Source organism: Peromyscus leucopus, chromosome 9 (assembly GCF_004664715.2).
Source record: "Peromyscus leucopus breed LL Stock chromosome 9, UCI_PerLeu_2.1, whole genome shotgun sequence".
Taxonomy (NCBI): domain Eukaryota; kingdom Metazoa; phylum Chordata; class Mammalia; order Rodentia; family Cricetidae; genus Peromyscus; species Peromyscus leucopus.
In genome coordinates this window covers 48,020,303-48,037,806 of record NC_051070.1, presented here as the reverse complement: position 1 = coordinate 48,037,806, position 17,504 = coordinate 48,020,303, and the positions used below count along the sequence as shown (strand labels likewise).

The 17,504-nt window shown below is 40.4% G+C and overlaps 1 protein-coding gene across 3 annotated transcripts in view; it reads left to right on the top strand.

Annotated features, from left to right (window-relative positions):
• The window catches only part of Zc3h13 (zinc finger CCCH-type containing 13), a 68,317-nt gene that overhangs the window by 34,168 nt on the left and 16,645 nt on the right, over window positions 1–17,504 (top strand). For all 3 annotated transcript variants that reach the window (XM_028878198.2, XM_028878206.2, XM_028878191.2), the window contains exons 8-12: window positions 3,635–3,832; window positions 7,708–8,015; window positions 9,101–9,736; window positions 11,991–12,182; window positions 15,424–16,000. In XM_028878198.2, coding sequence (XP_028734031.1) covers window positions 3,635–3,832; window positions 7,708–8,015; window positions 9,101–9,736; window positions 11,991–12,182; window positions 15,424–16,000 — 1,911 coding nt within the window. The remainder of the gene's footprint in view (window positions 1–3,634; window positions 3,833–7,707; window positions 8,016–9,100; window positions 9,737–11,990; window positions 12,183–15,423; window positions 16,001–17,504) is intronic.

Here is a 17,504-nt window from a genome sequence, read left to right as displayed (position 1 = left end):
ACTATTTGTCATTTGCACATCCTTTGATTTATTGATTTGAATTTCATCATATTGATTTAAGTACTGTATTTCCTATATTCCAATATGTTGGTGCCCTTAAGATGTACTTTTGAAATATAGAGCAGAAGGTTCTGTAAAACAATACATTATAAAAGTACAAGGAAAACACAAAATTAAGTATAGATTTTTTTTTTTTTTTAATTGAGACAGTCTTATGTAGCTCAGGCTCATCTCTGAAGCTTCCTTGAACTGGTATCAGGTCTTACCCCTACTCCCCAAGTGCTGGCATCACGTGGATGTGTACCAACACACCCTACACAAGTACAGTTTATTTTTAATATTTCTTACTATTGTGTATGGGAGAGTAGGCATGCTCATACCACAGCATGCCAAGCACAATGTGGTCAGAGGACAGCTTTTGACCTCTGGGGTAGTCATTTGTCTCCTTCCATCACGTGGGTCCTTGAGATCAAACTCAGTTCATCGGGCTTCTGCAGCAAGTGCTTTGACCTGCTGATTACCTTGTCAGCCTTTGTGCCCTTGAATCTGTCAGATGGTCAGGGTGTGTGTGTGAGAGAGAGAGAGAGAATAATGGGGGGCCTTGGATGTGCTACATAATCATTGTATCACTGAGCTACAGCTGTAACATGCAGGTAACTTACTTTTAATTTCATTGCCTAGTCATACTATAAACTGTTGGAAGACATATTAAACTTAAGGATTGGACTTTCTGTTAAAATTGAATAGGCTATTTCATGCAATGCTAGTGAATCAACTGAATGACAGAAAGACTCGTTGGTCCTTTTAGGGTAGCATAGTGGACAGATATAATTACTGGTAAATGAAGTCATGCTTTTCTCTGAAAGCTGACTTCTTTCTCTGATGCTCACTCTAGTCTAGTATGATAGTATCTGGAGATGTGCATTACAATGTGATTTAGAATCGAATGCATTCTCTGTTTGACCATTTGCTTTTTTAACCTAGGCCAAGTTTTCTGTGTAGATACTTTTATAAAGAGAAATAGGAAATGTGTTTAAAGTTGTTTAAAGTAGTTACAGAATGATGTAAAAATGATAAAAGTAGACAGTGGGCTCTCTGCCACCAGTAGGAAGTACATTGATTTAGTATTGTTAAAAGTAGACTTTAAAATGGTGGATGATCTTGCTGAGCTCAGTCTCTTCATTTGGAAAACAATTCAGTAAAATAGAATTTTGTTTTCCAACCCTGTGTTTTTAAAGGTGATACGAAGAAATTCCAAATTTATTACTTTTTAAGTTTGAGAATTCCAACTTCTCATATGTCCTCCCACCCTCTTTCAAAATCATGGCCTCTTCTGTAGTTATTTTATACATACATACACCCCTCATACACACACACTGATGTTGCCCTTATTTTATTAAGTTCTTTAAGACGTCTCTGGTAATATTAATAGCTAAATCCTAAGTTGTTATTAGTGATTTAACACAGCAGCAGTTTCTCAGGCATATGGAATCAAAATGGATGTTTCTGTGATGGAGAAATGGCTCAGCCACTGAAGTGCTGGCCTGCAACAGTGAAGACTTAAGTTTGATCTCCAGAACCCACATAAACAGACAGGCATAGTGGTATGCACTTGTAATCCCTGACTGTGGAGACAGAAATAGGAAGGATCCCTGGAGCTAGCTGGACAACCAGTGAGCTACAGGCAAATGAGGGACCCGTCACAGAGGGGGTGGGCAGCCTTCACGGGTGACACATGAGGTTGAGCTCTAACCTCCACACATGGGGGCAAATATGCACCCACTGACCATGTTGAATTTTCTTGGACTTGAATGGGGTGTATAAGAGAAATCACTGGATATTGTACTTACTTAGCTCTGTGGTGTACAGTAGCCTGGTATATGGAAATCCAGTAAGAGAACTGTACTGTAGAGACTGTGGTTCAGTGCTGGGCCAGGAGGAAGATTGGTGAACATCCACTTGTCTCTATTATGTGGAGTAATGTGGAAATAAGTTTTTGTGAAGAACTCCTCCATATATTAACCTTTTAAATCTTAGCATGAATGACAAGTATTGTCTGGTTTCTCCTTAAAGTGGGTAAAAGTTAGAAATAGAGACATTTATTACCATATTGTTCATAAAGAGTTTCTATAATCTCATAAATAATGTATTGAGGTTTGTGGCTATTATGGTTGTTGGTAGAAGATAAGGATGCAAAGATTCCGTCATCAGATTTTAAGAATTTCTTTCTTATGTAAGTAGCTGTTCCTGTCTACATTAATAACAGAGGCATATGGACCAAGAGAGCTCAATTTTCTGAAAGCTAACCATGAGTCAAATGCTTTTATGCTTTTAATCTTTTAAAAATCTTACCAGCAATTCTGAGAACTGCACTATCCATTATAATAATATAGTCAATGAATCTTGGGACTGCAGAGAACTCAAGGTCACATGAAATAAGCTCCAGTGAAACCTCACTAGAAGTATGAAGACAAGGGGCTCCTTAAAATCCTAGGACAACGGACACTAAGAGCAGATGGCATATTCAAAAGTGTCCACACAGAAAACAGGAATAAATTTAGATACATTCATAAGAATATTGCAGTGCTGGGTAGTTTTTTGTTTGTCTGTTTTTGGGGTTTTTTTGTTTTGTTTTGTTTTGAAATTGTAAAAAAAAAATCTATGTAAAGATACTTTGGGGAGAAAAGACTTTCATGTACACTGCGGTTATTAAATACAGAATTAGTAGAATGATTGTGAGTTAAAAATATGCAACTTGAAGACAAATTTGAGATTGTGGTAGAAGCTACTGGAGATTGCTCGCTGTAGTCGCATCTGTTGCTTTTCTGCAACACAAGTGTTGTGGCCAAGAAACCATTGCCAAGTGAAGTGTTTATCCTTCATGTTTTCTTCTAGGAATTTTAAATTTTGAGTTGTATGTTTCAGTCTTTGACACAATTTGAATTTCTATATGTGATACAAGATAAAAGTTCAGCTTCATTTGTTGTACATGTATATCTGGTTTTAAATGACTAGCTATAAAAAGGAAGAGACACAGAAGTATTGGAGTGTGTTAAAGGTTTTTAAAATCGTTACATTGGTGTAGTAGCTTTCCTTTTGTGTTTGCTTTCTTGTAAGGAGAGTATTTTGAGACAATGTCTTGCTCTGTGGTCATGGCTGACCTAGTGGTATTCTGTGAAGCACAGAATGACCTTGAATTCATAGCAGTCTTTTCTCAGTCACCTAAGTGCTGGGATTACAGGCATGCATCACCATGGTCACACAGGTGCTGGGATTACAGGCATGCATACCTTTTTCATCTACATTTCTATATGTGCTTTAAAAAAAATTACAACTTTAGCAGTGGTTTTTATAATGTTAGGTCTTTTCCTGAAACGCTTCCACTGTCCCTAACTTCTCTTAGAAACTGCCATTTGGAATGATAAAACTAACAAGCATTGTTTTAAAATATAAACAGTAAATAAATTCTTTGCTCCTTCTCACTTTCCCCCCTGGATATCGGTTATTATTATACAGCATAGTAAAAGGGCAAGTAATTGAAAAGAATGTTGCTGCTCTTTAAAATGCACTTTAGAATCATCTAAGTGGGGTTCCAGAAATAGAGACCTCTAACTGTAGCTTTGTGTACCTTCAGGACTTCAAAAAGCAACCAAAGTAAAAAGAAAGGGCCACGGACTCCTAGTCCACCTCCTCCTATACTGGAAGATATCATTCTGGGGAAAAAATACAAAGAAAAATATAAAGTGAAAGACAGGATAGAAGAAAAACCAAGAGATGGAAAGGACAGAGGTCGAGATTTTGAAAGGCAAAGAGAAAAAAGAGACAAGCCAAGGTAAGTAGAATTGTTTAGTCAATGTTTCTGTGAAACTAAGATTCCTCACCGCAGAAGGTGTGGGGCATAGGTGGATAGATTTTTAAAATTATTGTTTTCAACTGTGTATTGTTTAATAGTTTCCACAATGAGTCATGAGTTATATATTATTTAACATCAAATGATCTTAGTGTCTTTACTAAGTGAAAGTTGAAAATGATAACCATATTAGATGCATAAAGTTGCATGTATGGACAGCAGTATGAGTAGATCTCCAGAATGTCATTCTGTACATCTGGGACTGCATTCATCACACAGTACTCTCCCCCACACCATTCTGGTTTCTCTGAATTTAATGGCTTTTGATTCCTCATATGTAGAATCATTCAACATTTGACTGGAATATTTCATTTAGTATAATGTCTGGAAAGCTCATTCATATTGTAGTGTTGGCAGAGTTTTCTTCTTGGTAAGGCTGAGTATATTTCATATGGCTCAAATTATACTTTGTTTCTTTCCCATTTTGATGAAGTTATTTTTCTAACCCAATTGCTCGGGCTAAGCTTTTGCAAACTACGTTGAATAGAAAGAACGCCCTTCCTGTAGTGCTTGTCGTACAGGAAAAGCTTCCATCTTTTTCTGTTAAGTGATACGTTAACTCTGGACTTTTCATAAATGGTTTATTGATTATCATCATCATTTCAAACTGGATCTCATTATGTAGCTCTAGTTGCCTTGGAACTTGTTATGTAGACTAGGGTGGCATGGAACTCACAGAGGCCTTAAACTATGCCTCTTGAGTGCTGGGATTAAAGGCATGTGCTACCATGCTCAGCTCTACTGAGTACTATTAAGTGTCGTTGTCTTTTGTCAGATGTTTTTGTGAGTTAGTATGCCTGAATGATTGTTTCCTCCTTTTACTTAATGTGGTATATTTTATTAGTTATTTTTCAAAATGTTCCACTACCCTTGCGTTCTAGGAATAAATTCATTTGGTCATGGTGTATATACCTTTAACATGCTGTTCAAATTACTTTGCTAGTACTTTATTGAAGATTTTTGCATGTGTATTCATTTTCTTCCTTGTTTATAAGATTTGTGAAATACAGCTTTGATGAGAGCCAGATTCATCCTTGATCAGTTTTCAGATTAATTCTTCTGTAAATTTAATGCTTCCTTTGAAAAAGCATAATCTCTTTCCTTCTTCCTCTTTCTTTCTCCCTCAAACAGCTGGAATTTGTAAAGATTTTAAGGAAGTAGGGAGACAGCTTGGTGGTCTGTAAGCAGAAGAACCTGAGTTCAGTTCCCAAATGCCAACAAGAATCCAAACATGTCTGTAACCCCATCAATGCAGGGTGAGACAGATGGGTCCTGAGGGCCAGCTGGTCAGCCAGCCTAGCTGATGCACTGACGTCTAGTTCAGTCAGAGACCCTGTGTCAAGGCAGAGATTGTTAGAGGAAGTTACTCGACATCCTGCTCTGGCCTTCTTGTGCATCCCTCCCTTCCAAAGAAAGATCTTAATACAAAAACTATAGGAGAGAAAGCACAAGGACAGGGTACAGTACTCATTTTCCAGGACAGGCATGGGCTTATCAAGAGAGTAGCCCGTCTTTTGAGTTTCAATGTGATCAAAATTTTGAAGTTACATGATCAGGGCAGACATTTTACATGACTCTGCTTTGATACAAAATCCTAAGCAAGTTACTATGTTTCTGACGTTTTTCAGCTACAAAATATCCATAATACTCTTCATTGAGTTCAAGTCAGGACTAAATGAAGGAATACTTCTTAAAACTAAGCTAAAATGTTCAATATTATATGAACACTCCATGGCAGAAACTTGGGCTTTACTCTTGGGATTATGCTCTAAAGTTGGCTAGATTCTTATCTCCTGTTTTCAGTGGAAATGCTTATGTATTTCTACTGTATTTTAGAGCAGGCCAGCTCCATTGCTTAGCACATACCTTTTACATAAACGTGGGAATCAGGGTCTAGTCAGGCTCTAAGCCATAGCTGCCACTCCCTGTCTTGATCTGCAGTCTTTTTGTTTTCATAATTCTTGGCCATTGGCTTTTTTTTTTTTTTTTTTTTTTTAGAGCAAGAGCAAGAGGATTGATCTCTGTATTATGTAGCTCTGACTGTCCTGGAACTTATGCTTGTCTTGGACTCACAGCGATCCACTTGTCTCTGCCTCCTGAGTGCTGAGATTAAAAGTGTGGGCTAACTAACATGCCTGGCTGGCCATTGACTTTTAAAGTAGTAGAGGAGAAGAAAATGTAAGGATCTTTAAATCAACGTTTTTCTGAAACTTAAAAGAGTGTATGAAAAGGAAATATGGTTAATATGATAAAGCCATTGTTTGGTGATAGATTAGTATTCCGGCTTTAATGTGTTATTTTGATTATTTTAAGCTTAAACCGTAGTTTTCCTTTTAGGCACCAAGGTCTACTAGAAATGGACTATATGATACTTTTAAAAGATACTGTAGATTAACTGGGACTTTTGTATGTATGTTCTTTGAGCCGATCATCAAAGAATATTATAGATACTCTTGAATCAGTTTTTTAAATGTAATTTAGAATGTTGATTGCCGGATAGGCATGTCTCAAGTGGTAGCATTTCTACCAGTTTTTTAGTTCCATCAATCTCCTGCCTGCAGACTTGGCTGTGTTGCCGTGGCCCCACCAGCCACTGTTTTCATGCAGGAACCACAGCGCCAGATGCCAGCTACTTGTCTCTTCATCTGGGCCTTGCCACAGAAGGAAGGAGCATGTGTATTTGGCATGCTAGCTGATTTTAGTTTTCTTCACCATTTTCCGGAGGGAGGCACCATAGTGGGTCCTAGATTTCCTTATGATCCCTACCTTCTTGGTGCATTTAGCCATATCACGAGAACCTAAGCCCAAGAGGACCTGGAGAAGACCTCTTGAATCAGTTTTCAGTGTATCCCTGAAACAAATTAAGAACTGAATTCAGTCGCAGTCATTCTTCATTTCTTTTATTTTTAAATACTTTTTATTTGGGGGAATCATAATATAATTACATCATTTTTCACTACCCTTTTCTCTCTCCAAACCCTCCCATGTACTTTTCCTTGCTCTTTTTCAAATTCATGGCCTTCTTTTCTTTGCTGTGTGTGTGTGTTCTTAACTACCTAAATACAACCTTCTCAGTCTGTATGTTACTCGTATGTGTATTTTCAGGGCTGACCATTTGGTATTGGATGACCAGTTGATGTGCTCTTAGGGAAGACTGTTTCTCCTGCTCCGAGTATTTGTTAGTTGTTTGTAGTTCTTTGTCTAGGTTTGAGGCCTCACGAGCTCACCTCTGTCCATGTCAGCATGTCTCTTGGTGTCATCTTGTTCAGATTTTGTTTAGACAGTCCTGTTGGTGAGACTTTGTGGGTGTAGCTCCTGCCATTTCTAGGAGATGGAGTCTCACAGAGACTCTGATCCTCTGGCTCTTACACTCTTCCTACTCCTGCAGTGATCCCTGAGCTTTTTGTGCAGGGCTTGTGTTGTGGATGTTTCGTGGGCCTGGGCTCCACAATCTGTATTTTGATTGGCTGTGCTCTTCTGTAATGGTCTTGTGTCCTGTTACACTTGGGGTTTAAGGACACATACTTAGAACGCAGTTAGGGATTCGTCTGGTTTAGTAAAGTGACTGTTCCAGTTCATCTCGGAGATTTCTCCTAGAGCTTGTGTTTGCATTTACTCATAAATCACTTACATCTTTAAAAGGTAATGCCTTGTAATTTTAGGGCATTGTGAATTAAAATGTACCCTGCGTTCTTATCTATACTTCCAGCTTTAACTTTATATCCCATCTTATTTTTAAGGACTTTCCTTAGCTGGAATTGAAAACTCTTAAACAGGTTTCTTGTTGTTCTTCCTAGGTCTTCCTCCCCAGGACAGCACCATTCTCCTCTGTCTTCTAGACATCATTCATCCTCTTCCCAGTCAGGATCGTCTATTCAGAGACATTCTCCTTCTCCTCGTCGGAAAAGAACACCTTCCCCATCCTACCAGCGGACTTTGACTCCTTCTTTACGACGTTCTGCCTCTCCTTATCCAACACATTGTCTGTCTTCTCCTCAGAGAAAGCAAAGTCCTCCAAGACATCGCTCTCCATTGCGAGAGAAAGGGAGGCATGATCATGAACGGACTTCACAGTCACATGATCGGCGTCACGAAAGGAGGGAAGGTATACTCTGTATTTGAGCTTTTTGTTTTTCAGAGTTCTTGTACTTTATTTTAAAATTGCACATCCACATTCATCATTACATAAGAAAGAGAAGAGGGTTGTGTTGTACTGAGTCTTCTGTAACATGCAGACTGGGTCAATAGCCAGTGCTTAAACTCAGAGAATTGTAAAGCATTAAGTATGCACAAGTAGGCACTTAGGTATGTAAATTGGTGCCTCCTGTGCTGTTTTAATGAGTACTTTTGGACATCTGAGTGTTGATGTATCACTCTCTACTTCCTATTTTTTTTTTTTTTTTTTTTTTTTTTTTTAGAACAAGGAGAAAGTGAACTGGGGACTTAGTGGCAGAGCACTTGCCTAGTATTTTTGAGACCATAAGGTTGAGTCCCCGGCACCACAGAACCTAGACAGGCAACCCCAAGGAAGATGGAAGGAAGGAAAGCCGCAGATAAGTGATCTGAGTTTAGAAGTGCAGGAAGGTGTGATAAAGGAGGCCAGGGGAAGCTCCCAGAAGGTCGGTGCAGTTAACGGCTGGAATTTCTAGATGGAATCAGAATGAAGAAGTAAGAAGGCTTGGGAGTGTAGCCCAGTGGTGGAGCTCTTCCATGTGTGAGTCCCGGCACCCCTGTTTTGCTTTCTGGATCCCTGAAAGTGAAGTTGAGGCAGATGTGCTCTACCAGTTCAGACTGGATGGTGTATAGAGTAATAGCTCTCATCTCTTCCTACTTTGTGTGTTGTGCTCTCTGTGTATGCACATGTGCGGCTTAGGTGTACATGTGTCCTGTGGAGGCCGGAGGGTGTGTCTGTTGGTGTCTTCCCCTATTATTGTCCACCCAATTTTTGAGACCCTCTCTGGATGAAACTCAGCTCACCGAGGAGGCCAGACAGTCCCAGGGGTCCTCTTGTCTTTACTTCCCCATCACCAAGATTACAGGTTTAATTTTGTCACTTACCCTTATTCTCTCTTTCTCTGTTTAAAACATGAATCTCTTTTTGTAATAAAATCTTAAAAGCTGTGTGTGAAATGTACCATCTAGTTCCCTGAAACTGTAAACAGAATTAGAGTTGTTTTCTAAATGTTACAGAAACTCGAGGCAAAAGGGATCGAGAAAAGGACACCAGAGAAGACCGAGAGTCAGAACACGACCACAGGGATGACAGAGAACCTCGAGACAGCCGGGACCGAAGAGATACTAGAGATCGCAGGGAACTGAGAGACTCCAGGGACATCCGGGACTCCAGAGAGATGAGGGACTATGGCAGAGATACCAAGGAGAGCCGTGACCCCAGAGATTCCCGATCAGCTCGGGATGTGCATGACTACAGAGACCGTGAAGCTCGGGATATTCGAGATGTTCGGGATGTTCGGGATGTTCGAGATGTTCGCGATGTTCGCGATGTTCGCGATGTTCGCGATGTTCGCGATGTTCGCGATGTTCGGGATGTTCGGGATGTTCGAGATGTTCGGGAAGTTCGAGATGCTCGAGATGCTCGAGATGCCCGTGATACCCGAGATGGTCGGGATGGCCGGGATGGTCGGGATGGTCATCGGAAGGATGATGCATACCAGGAAGAAGCCCGCAGTTATAGCAGAAACCACCTGAGAGAGGAGAGTTCTCGGGTTGAGCTAAGGAATGACTCTAGAAATGAGTCTCGGAGTGAAATTAGAAATGACCGGATGGGCAGAAGTAGGGGAAGAGGGCCAGAATTGCCTGAAAAGGGTAAGGTTTTTGTCATGTTAATGAACTGTATCTTGAATATTCACATAGAAAGCAAGCATTAAATATCTTAAGGTTTTTTTTTTTCCTCTAAATGCATTACAACCTACATTTATTGTTAGTATTTTGTGAGAGTAATTTGTAGTCAGTTGAATTCCATATTGGAATTGCTAACTTGAGTAGAAAAACCTAATTACTAACTTAAGTCGAGTTGGGTGTGTCATGCCCACTGTACTGACTAATATAGAATACTGTGAAAATAGCTACAAGTACAACAGAATCACAAGAAAGTAATGTCTAATAAACTGGTGTGAGGGGATTGAATGATTATTCAAGGAGAGTTAAAATGATGTGTTTTCAAAATTGTTGTCAAAATAATTGATTTATGTACTCAGTATTTATACTGTTTCAAACCATCATGTCTCATTTTCTTAATCCAAATATCTGAAATATTTTTGACTGCAAACTACTGAGATTTAGTTAGTTTGGCCTCTCTCCTCATGCACTCCTCCAACCTCTTTCCAAGCACCGCAGACTCCCATCTCTTGGGCCTCTGGCTGGCTTGCCCACTATCCTTGTTGGGTAATTCACATTTAAGTTGTGAAGGTCTTTTGGCTTCTCTGTAGTTGTCTTGGCTATTGTTTGAGGAAATTTTTTGTTTCTTTGTTTGTTTGTTTTGGTCTTGATATATAGCCTAGGATTGCCTTGAACTTGAGAAACGTCCCTCTTTCCTCCAGTATTGGAAGTCTAGTCATGCCTAGCCTCTAGGCCTTTCTTCATCCTTTACTTTTTAATGTAAATATTAGAAAAAAATTGCAATTTCATGAAAAACTGTTGAATTTTTATTTAAAACATATTTAGCATATCAGTGTATGCCTTTTCCCATTAAGATTTTATGCATATTTAAATTTTAAAAACCACAGCTGGGGTGTGGTAGTACATGCCTTTAATCCCAGCACTTGGGAGGCAGAGGCAGATAGGTCTCTGTAAGTTTGAGGTCAGCCTGGTCTACATCGTGAGTTCCAGGACAGCCAGAGCTACACAGAGAAACCCTGCTTCAAAAAACATACATACATACATACATACATACATACATACATACATACATACATGATAAAAATCTATTGTGAAGGAATTAAGGATTCAAAGGATATTACAGAGAAATGAAAGGGAAGCTTCTGTGCCCTGGCTTTGCCAATGTTAGCATCTTAACACAGAATCAGAAGAAGAAATTAACACGGCCACAAAGCCTGTGTGCATATGTGAGTGTATACATACTGTCACATGAGTAGTCACACTGCCTTCTAATCAGATAATCATTATACCATTGAAAGATTCCCATGTGTTGCTCCTTTGTAACCACACCCATTCCTTCCCCATCCTGGACTCCTGTGACCTCTAACAGGTCTCTTGTTTCATGACTGTTTTATAAATAAAACCATTCTGTATGCATTTTGACACTGGCTTTTTTCACTTAGCACGATATTCCTGGGGTACATCCAGTTTGTTGCCAGTCTTTTGTTTCTTCTGGCCAAGTGCGATTGTATGGTAGATTTACACCATTTATTTATCCCTTCACTGCTGAGAGAGAAGTTCAGGTACCTTCCAGTCTGGTGACTTGTTAGGAGTTAGATTACTATGAACAATGAACATTTTTTTTCCACATCTTTCTTTGTTGGGTTTTTGTTTTGTTTTGGGACTTGGGTCTCACTGTAGCCTGGCTTTGATCTTCTGTTCCTCCTGCCTCTTCATCACAGGTGCTGGGGTTATAGGCTTGTTTATTCATGCCTACTTCCCATGTCTTTTAAGAAAGCTCAGATATCATCTCATGTTGTCAAATTACCTTGGTTCTATATTGGAATATTTTCACAATAAACATACAATTAAAGCAATAATAGATATCCCCATTTTCCCCAGTTTTTCATGCTGTATCTATATTAAATATGAAGTGGGGTTTTGTTTTGTTCTACTGTTTTGGAAGTTAGTTTCAGTCAGTCTTCTAGCTGTATGTTCCCATCAGATGACTTCCTTATAGACAGGATAAACTAAGGCTTAGCTTACTGTGTTGTAGTCAGTCCTTGGACAGCTTGGGTTCTCTGGCCCACATAGTGTCTTTGTTGTTGTTTTGTTGTTTCTTCGACAGTATATATAACACTTTAGAATTTAAAACTTTATACTATTTTGAGGAAAGATTGTGACTGATTATCTTGTTGCATAAAATGTGTCTGTGAAATATTTTTGAACACCTTTTGTGTAGGAAGTCGAGGCACAAGAAGTTCCCAAATGGATAGCCACAGCAGTAGCAGCAACTACCATGACAGCTGGGAAACTCGAAGTAGCTATCCTGAAAGAGACAGATACCCCGAGAGAGACACTCGAGATCAAGCAAGGGATTCTTCCTTTGAGAGGAGGCATGGAGAAAGAGACCGTCGTGACAACCGAGAACGAGGTTTGTCCCATAGCCGTGTATCCTTTAGTGCTCTTTAAATGGATATCCAGCCACTTTTAACATGAAATGGAGTTTGGGATCTATACTTGGTTACATATTTGAAGCTATTCATATTTTGTGTGGTGCAGGAGTGATTATGTAAATAGCTACCAGCACCTAATCAACAGATCTGAAGAAGTTGGGTTGCCCTATTGCTTGTGAATTATTGTCTGCCATTACCAGTTAAAACCCTGTAGCCAAAAGTCCTGGTTACTCAATAATTAGCTGTTGTCAGTCCTTTTTCAGAGTTCAGAGATCAGCTAAGGTGGGGTGGTGGAAGGGAGGGGGAGAGAGAGAGAGAGAATGGGGAGGGGGGTCATATGGTGATGATAGGGCTGAGGATTATCCAGAAAGACATGTTTGTATTCTGTCCTGAGAATCTGTACTCGATGCAGCTAATTTCTTTTCTACATCTTAAATAGAAGTTTCCTGATGATCTGTTAGATGATCTTTAAATCAGTTTGAAGCAGGATTACTAAGAAGTACATAAGGATTAGATGCAGAACAGAGTCTCTGTGATACCATCTACTTACCTTAGAGGGTTTATTAAACATCAAGGAAAGATATTTAAGTAGTGGTGTAGAGGCAAGAGAAGCAGCCAGCTTTGCAAAATGATAAACAGATTCTACTGAGAATAAAGAATAGGTACAAATCCCTGAGATGAAATAACTATTCTACCACGTCCTAGAGTATAAAAGAAAACTCGTATGGCTATAGTATGCTGAGCAGGGGGAAGATGGAGGGAGGCTGAGGGTGGATGTATACTCAGACATAACTTGTTCTCACTTTCACAGTCTAAGTAGTATACATAGACAACTGAGATGTGGTGATTGCCAGGACTATGTAAAGTTCTGTCAGGCAGAGTAACAATCCTGTGGAATGTCAAGAAAGTCCCCTTAAGCAAAGAGGTATTGTCTGCATTAGCCTAGAGACTGTATGAGCTTCCTGGAAGCGGTGGGAAAGTGTGGACTTGGTATTGGTGGTAAAAATAGACATACAGGCCTGAAGAGACTCATCTGCTCCCAAGTAGCAAGCATTAAGTTATGGGCTGCAGTATGGGCTCCTGTGATTGGTAGCCGAGCAGCTGGAGGAAAAGACTAAAAAGGGACCATAAGCCATAAACAGCCTCTAAACCAGACTGGATGGTCAGATTTCATTGCTTTTTCCTGGCTACAAGGAACTTTTTTTTAAGCACGTGGGTCTGAGTTTTCAAGAGAAACCTGTGCATCCGGTCAGGGAACTGAAGGCAGATACTGACCACTTAGACTGTTGTCATCATCTGAGAAGAGCTGAGCGACTTCTGTACTAGGTAGCGCTGTAGGGGGGGGGGGCTGGAAAAGAGAGAAGTGTTGGAATGGAGTCGGTGTGCCTGTGTGGAAGGGGAGGGGGAAACATGAGGGGGGAGAAGAGGAGGATGGCAGTTTGCCACGGCGCTGTGGCACTCGGTAGAACGTTTGTATTTCTCTTTAAGATAGGAAGTTTCGGCTGGGATCATAAAGGTTTCATCTGTCAAACAAGTGACAGGACACTCCGGCTTTTGGTGCTGCTGCGTCCAAGGTCACAGATAGGAACTACTGGGACACCGCCGTACTGGGTGTTTGGTTGTTTTTCCAGTTATTTTATAACGCTGATTTTGTTTATGATTACCAAACCAGAAATTGCCCCTAAACATGGGTCTGTTGGAAAAAAAGTTGTGATACAGTAGATCCATTTTTAAAGTTGTAATGGATTTCAGCAAAAGTAAAAAGGAGTGAGAAAAGCAGACTTTTGGTTCTGCTATTTCTGATTAACTCTGGCAAAATAATTACCAGAATCACTTCCATGCCAGAGTTGCTAAGATTTTACAGAAAGAACAATAAAGACTCAGTAGGATTTCATTGTGTTTGAGCTTTAAAAGTCTATGAACTTTTGAAATGGACCTAGAAACTTTTTTGTTGTTGTTTTTTCGAGATAGGGTTTCTCTGTGTAGCTTTGAAGCCTTTCCTGGGACTCGCTCTGTAGCCCAGGCTGGCCTCAAACTCACAGAAATCCACCTGCCTCTGCCTCATGAGTGCTGGGATTAAAGGCGTGCACCACCACCACCACCACCCGGCGGGACTTAGAAACTCTTAAGGAATAAATGTAGACAAATCTTATTTTTTGACTTTTTTTTTTTTTTTTCAAACAGGGATAAGGCAAATTCAAGTTTCTGTAATACTCTGTAATATTCTGAAACTAACTACTTAATAGACATTCTAGTTGCCGGCCTGTTGAACATACTGTAGCATGATTTATTGATTAACCAGCCAGTAGACACTATTATATAGCATGAAAGTAATCTCCTAGATTGCCCTGTCAGTGGACACAGAGCATGGACATAGTCTCCTAGATGACAGTGTCCTAGATCGTGTCCCTGTGTCCCTGTGAAAAGTATATCTCTTTGGAGAAGAGTCTGTGCCATGTCCCAGGGCACAGTTTTGATCCCAGACTAGTTTACTGTTCAGCCAGGCATTTGAGCAGCATGTATTCAGTTTCTCTGTTTACAGGGTTTGTGTGAAGACTGGCGGAAGAGAAATATGTAAGAGGCAATGAGACAATCATTTTAAATACATCAATAAATGGAATTTTGTAATTTGATTACTTTAAGGTTTAGAGGCATCAGTACCCCCAATTCTAGCTTATTAGAAATTAATATTGCAGCCACAAGTTTTAAACATTGGTTTGTTCTTTATTTTCTCACTTGATAGCTGTACTTTGGTGTGAATATATTTGGGGCCGAAATGAGGTGTGACTTACAAGGGAAATTTTTTTCCTCCAGCTCCTATGTTCTACACCTCCTGCCGCCCCTATCCTTGGCCACCAGTGTTCTCAGGTCCTGCTGGGGGGACAGAGAAGATAAGGGGTGAAGGGTGGAGATGGCAGGAAGCGGGGTTGAAGGAGTGGGCTGCAGACAGGGTAGGAGCATGCAGAGGGAACCCCAAGATGGAGCAGTACAGAGTGGGGCTGGTGGGAAGCAGAAAGCAGGGCTGCTAGAGGGCAAGTGAACATCATGTTTAAGAAAATAGTGTTTAAAGGCTGCGATGATTAAATGAAAAGTTAGTTCAGTACCTGATCTATAATTTGTTGCTACTGTGACCTGACACTCTATTCTCAGATAAAATTTAAGACTTACCTATAAGTTACCTGACAAATCAATCACTGACCAACTTGATTTTTATTGTAGATCAAAGACCAAGCTCACCTATTCGACATCAGGGAAGGAGTGAGGAGCTTGAGCGTGAGGAAAGGAGAGAGGAGCGGAGAGTAGACAGGGTGGATGAGAGAAGAGATGAACGGGTCAGAGACAGAGACAGGGACCGAGAGCGAGAAAGGGAGCGGGAGAGAGAACGCGAACGAGATCGGGAGCGAGAAAAAGAAAGAGAAAGAGAACTAGAAAGAGAGCGAGCTAGAGAGCGGGAGAGAGAGAGAGAGAAAGAGAGGGAGAGGGAAAGGGAGCGAGAACGAGAGAGAGATCAGAGAGATCGTGACCATGATCGGGAGCGAGAAAGAGAGAGGGAACGAGAGAGGGAAAAAGAACGGGAGCGGGAGAGAGAAGAGAGAGAGAGGGAACGAGAACGGGAGCGGGAGCGCGAGAGAGAAAGAGAGCGGGAGCGAGAAAGGGCAAGAGAGAGAGAGAAAGAACGAGAGCGGCAAAGAGAATGGGAAGAAAAAGACAAGGGCCGCGACGACCGCAGGGAGAAGCGCGAGGACATCCGAGAGGACCGGAACCTCAGGGACAGCCATGAGGACAGGAAGTCCAAGTAAGGAGGGCGGGACTTCAGTGTTCTGCTCAGCTCCACTTCCTGTACCGCCAAGTCACTGTGTGTGTATGCGTGCGTGTGTGTGCGTGCATGTGTGTATGCGTCATATATTTATTTGGTGTTTAAAATGTTTGTAGTTGTCTAGAAAAATAGTTCTGAGTGCTGTTGATAGATCCCAGGGTTATAGTTTTTCATATTTGTCTATTTTTGTTCTCCCTCTCGCCACGTAAAGAATAATAAATGCAGTCTTCAGACACTGTAGGCATCTTTCCTATGGTTTCATACTAGGTTTCGAACCTAGAAAGTTAGGAATGATGTTACATGTAACCAAAATAGTTAAATGAGAATGATAATTTCATCTTTTCATTGCGTCCTCATCTCAATGCTCTAAACTTACCTAGAACTTTAAAAACAAAAGCATTCTTTTATGTAGGTTTGCTGAATTACAATAGTATTTGCTTTGTTATTCTAATTTCAGATTTTCTTAGAAGTAATTTAAATGGTTTCTCCTGTGTTGTAAATTCTGCCCCTTGCCGTGCTGACAGTTTATCCCAGAAGTGAGCAGTTACAGGATTCTGTACACGAGCTCATTGACCTGGGCTCAGCAGAGTGTCTGCTGGTGTCACTCAGCACCGCCTGCTGTGGATCTGCAGTTGACTTGAAAATTCACCAAGGCAGGAGGGCCCAAAGTGCCTTCATCACAGGTCCAGCAATCCCAGCATCTTATTTCTCCTCCACATGACCCTTAGCCTACAGTAGTCCAGACTGTGACCCCATGTTCATACAGTATGGCTGGTAGTCCATATTCTTGTGTATACCAAGTCTGAGCCCACCCAGATTTAAACAGTATAGAAACAGGCCAACCCTTGGAGACAAAGCTTTTATACAGTGAATTGCATGAGTCGGGTCCTGTGTGTTGTCATACTATTCCTGGGGCTGCCCTACATGTTCACTCATCTGTGTATGATGAGCTGTTCTTCTTCCTCAGCTTTTGACCCTGGTATCTAGAAACAGTGGTAACTCTTAAAAATTTAGGATGTAGTGAAAAAGAAGATCAGTTGATGAGCATGTGAGAAAACACTAGTAATTTACCCAAGATGTTTAAGCTCCTACTCAAAGTTTAGTTAGAAAAACAAATACAGTAAGTATATGAATTATTTTTTGATTTGTCATTAAGCAAGTAAATTAGTTGTTTGTAGACAAAAGGGGTTTATACAGCATACCCACAGTGTGCACACATGGTACTAGACTTTTGTAACTAATTTAACTCACTTTAGTCTCAGGAGAAGGGCTTTTGCTTTTTCTCCAAATTTTAGATGAGAGAACTAAGATCTGGGGACCTCAAGGAACTTGCTTAGGTTGCATGGAAGTAATGTGGCTGTACGTCCATCACAGCTTTTTAACTTCCAAAACAACTAGATTTTTCTCACCCTCTTCTCTGCATGAGGCATATAAAATTGACGAGTTGTATTATAGAATACATTATTGTATTGATTTTTCTGCT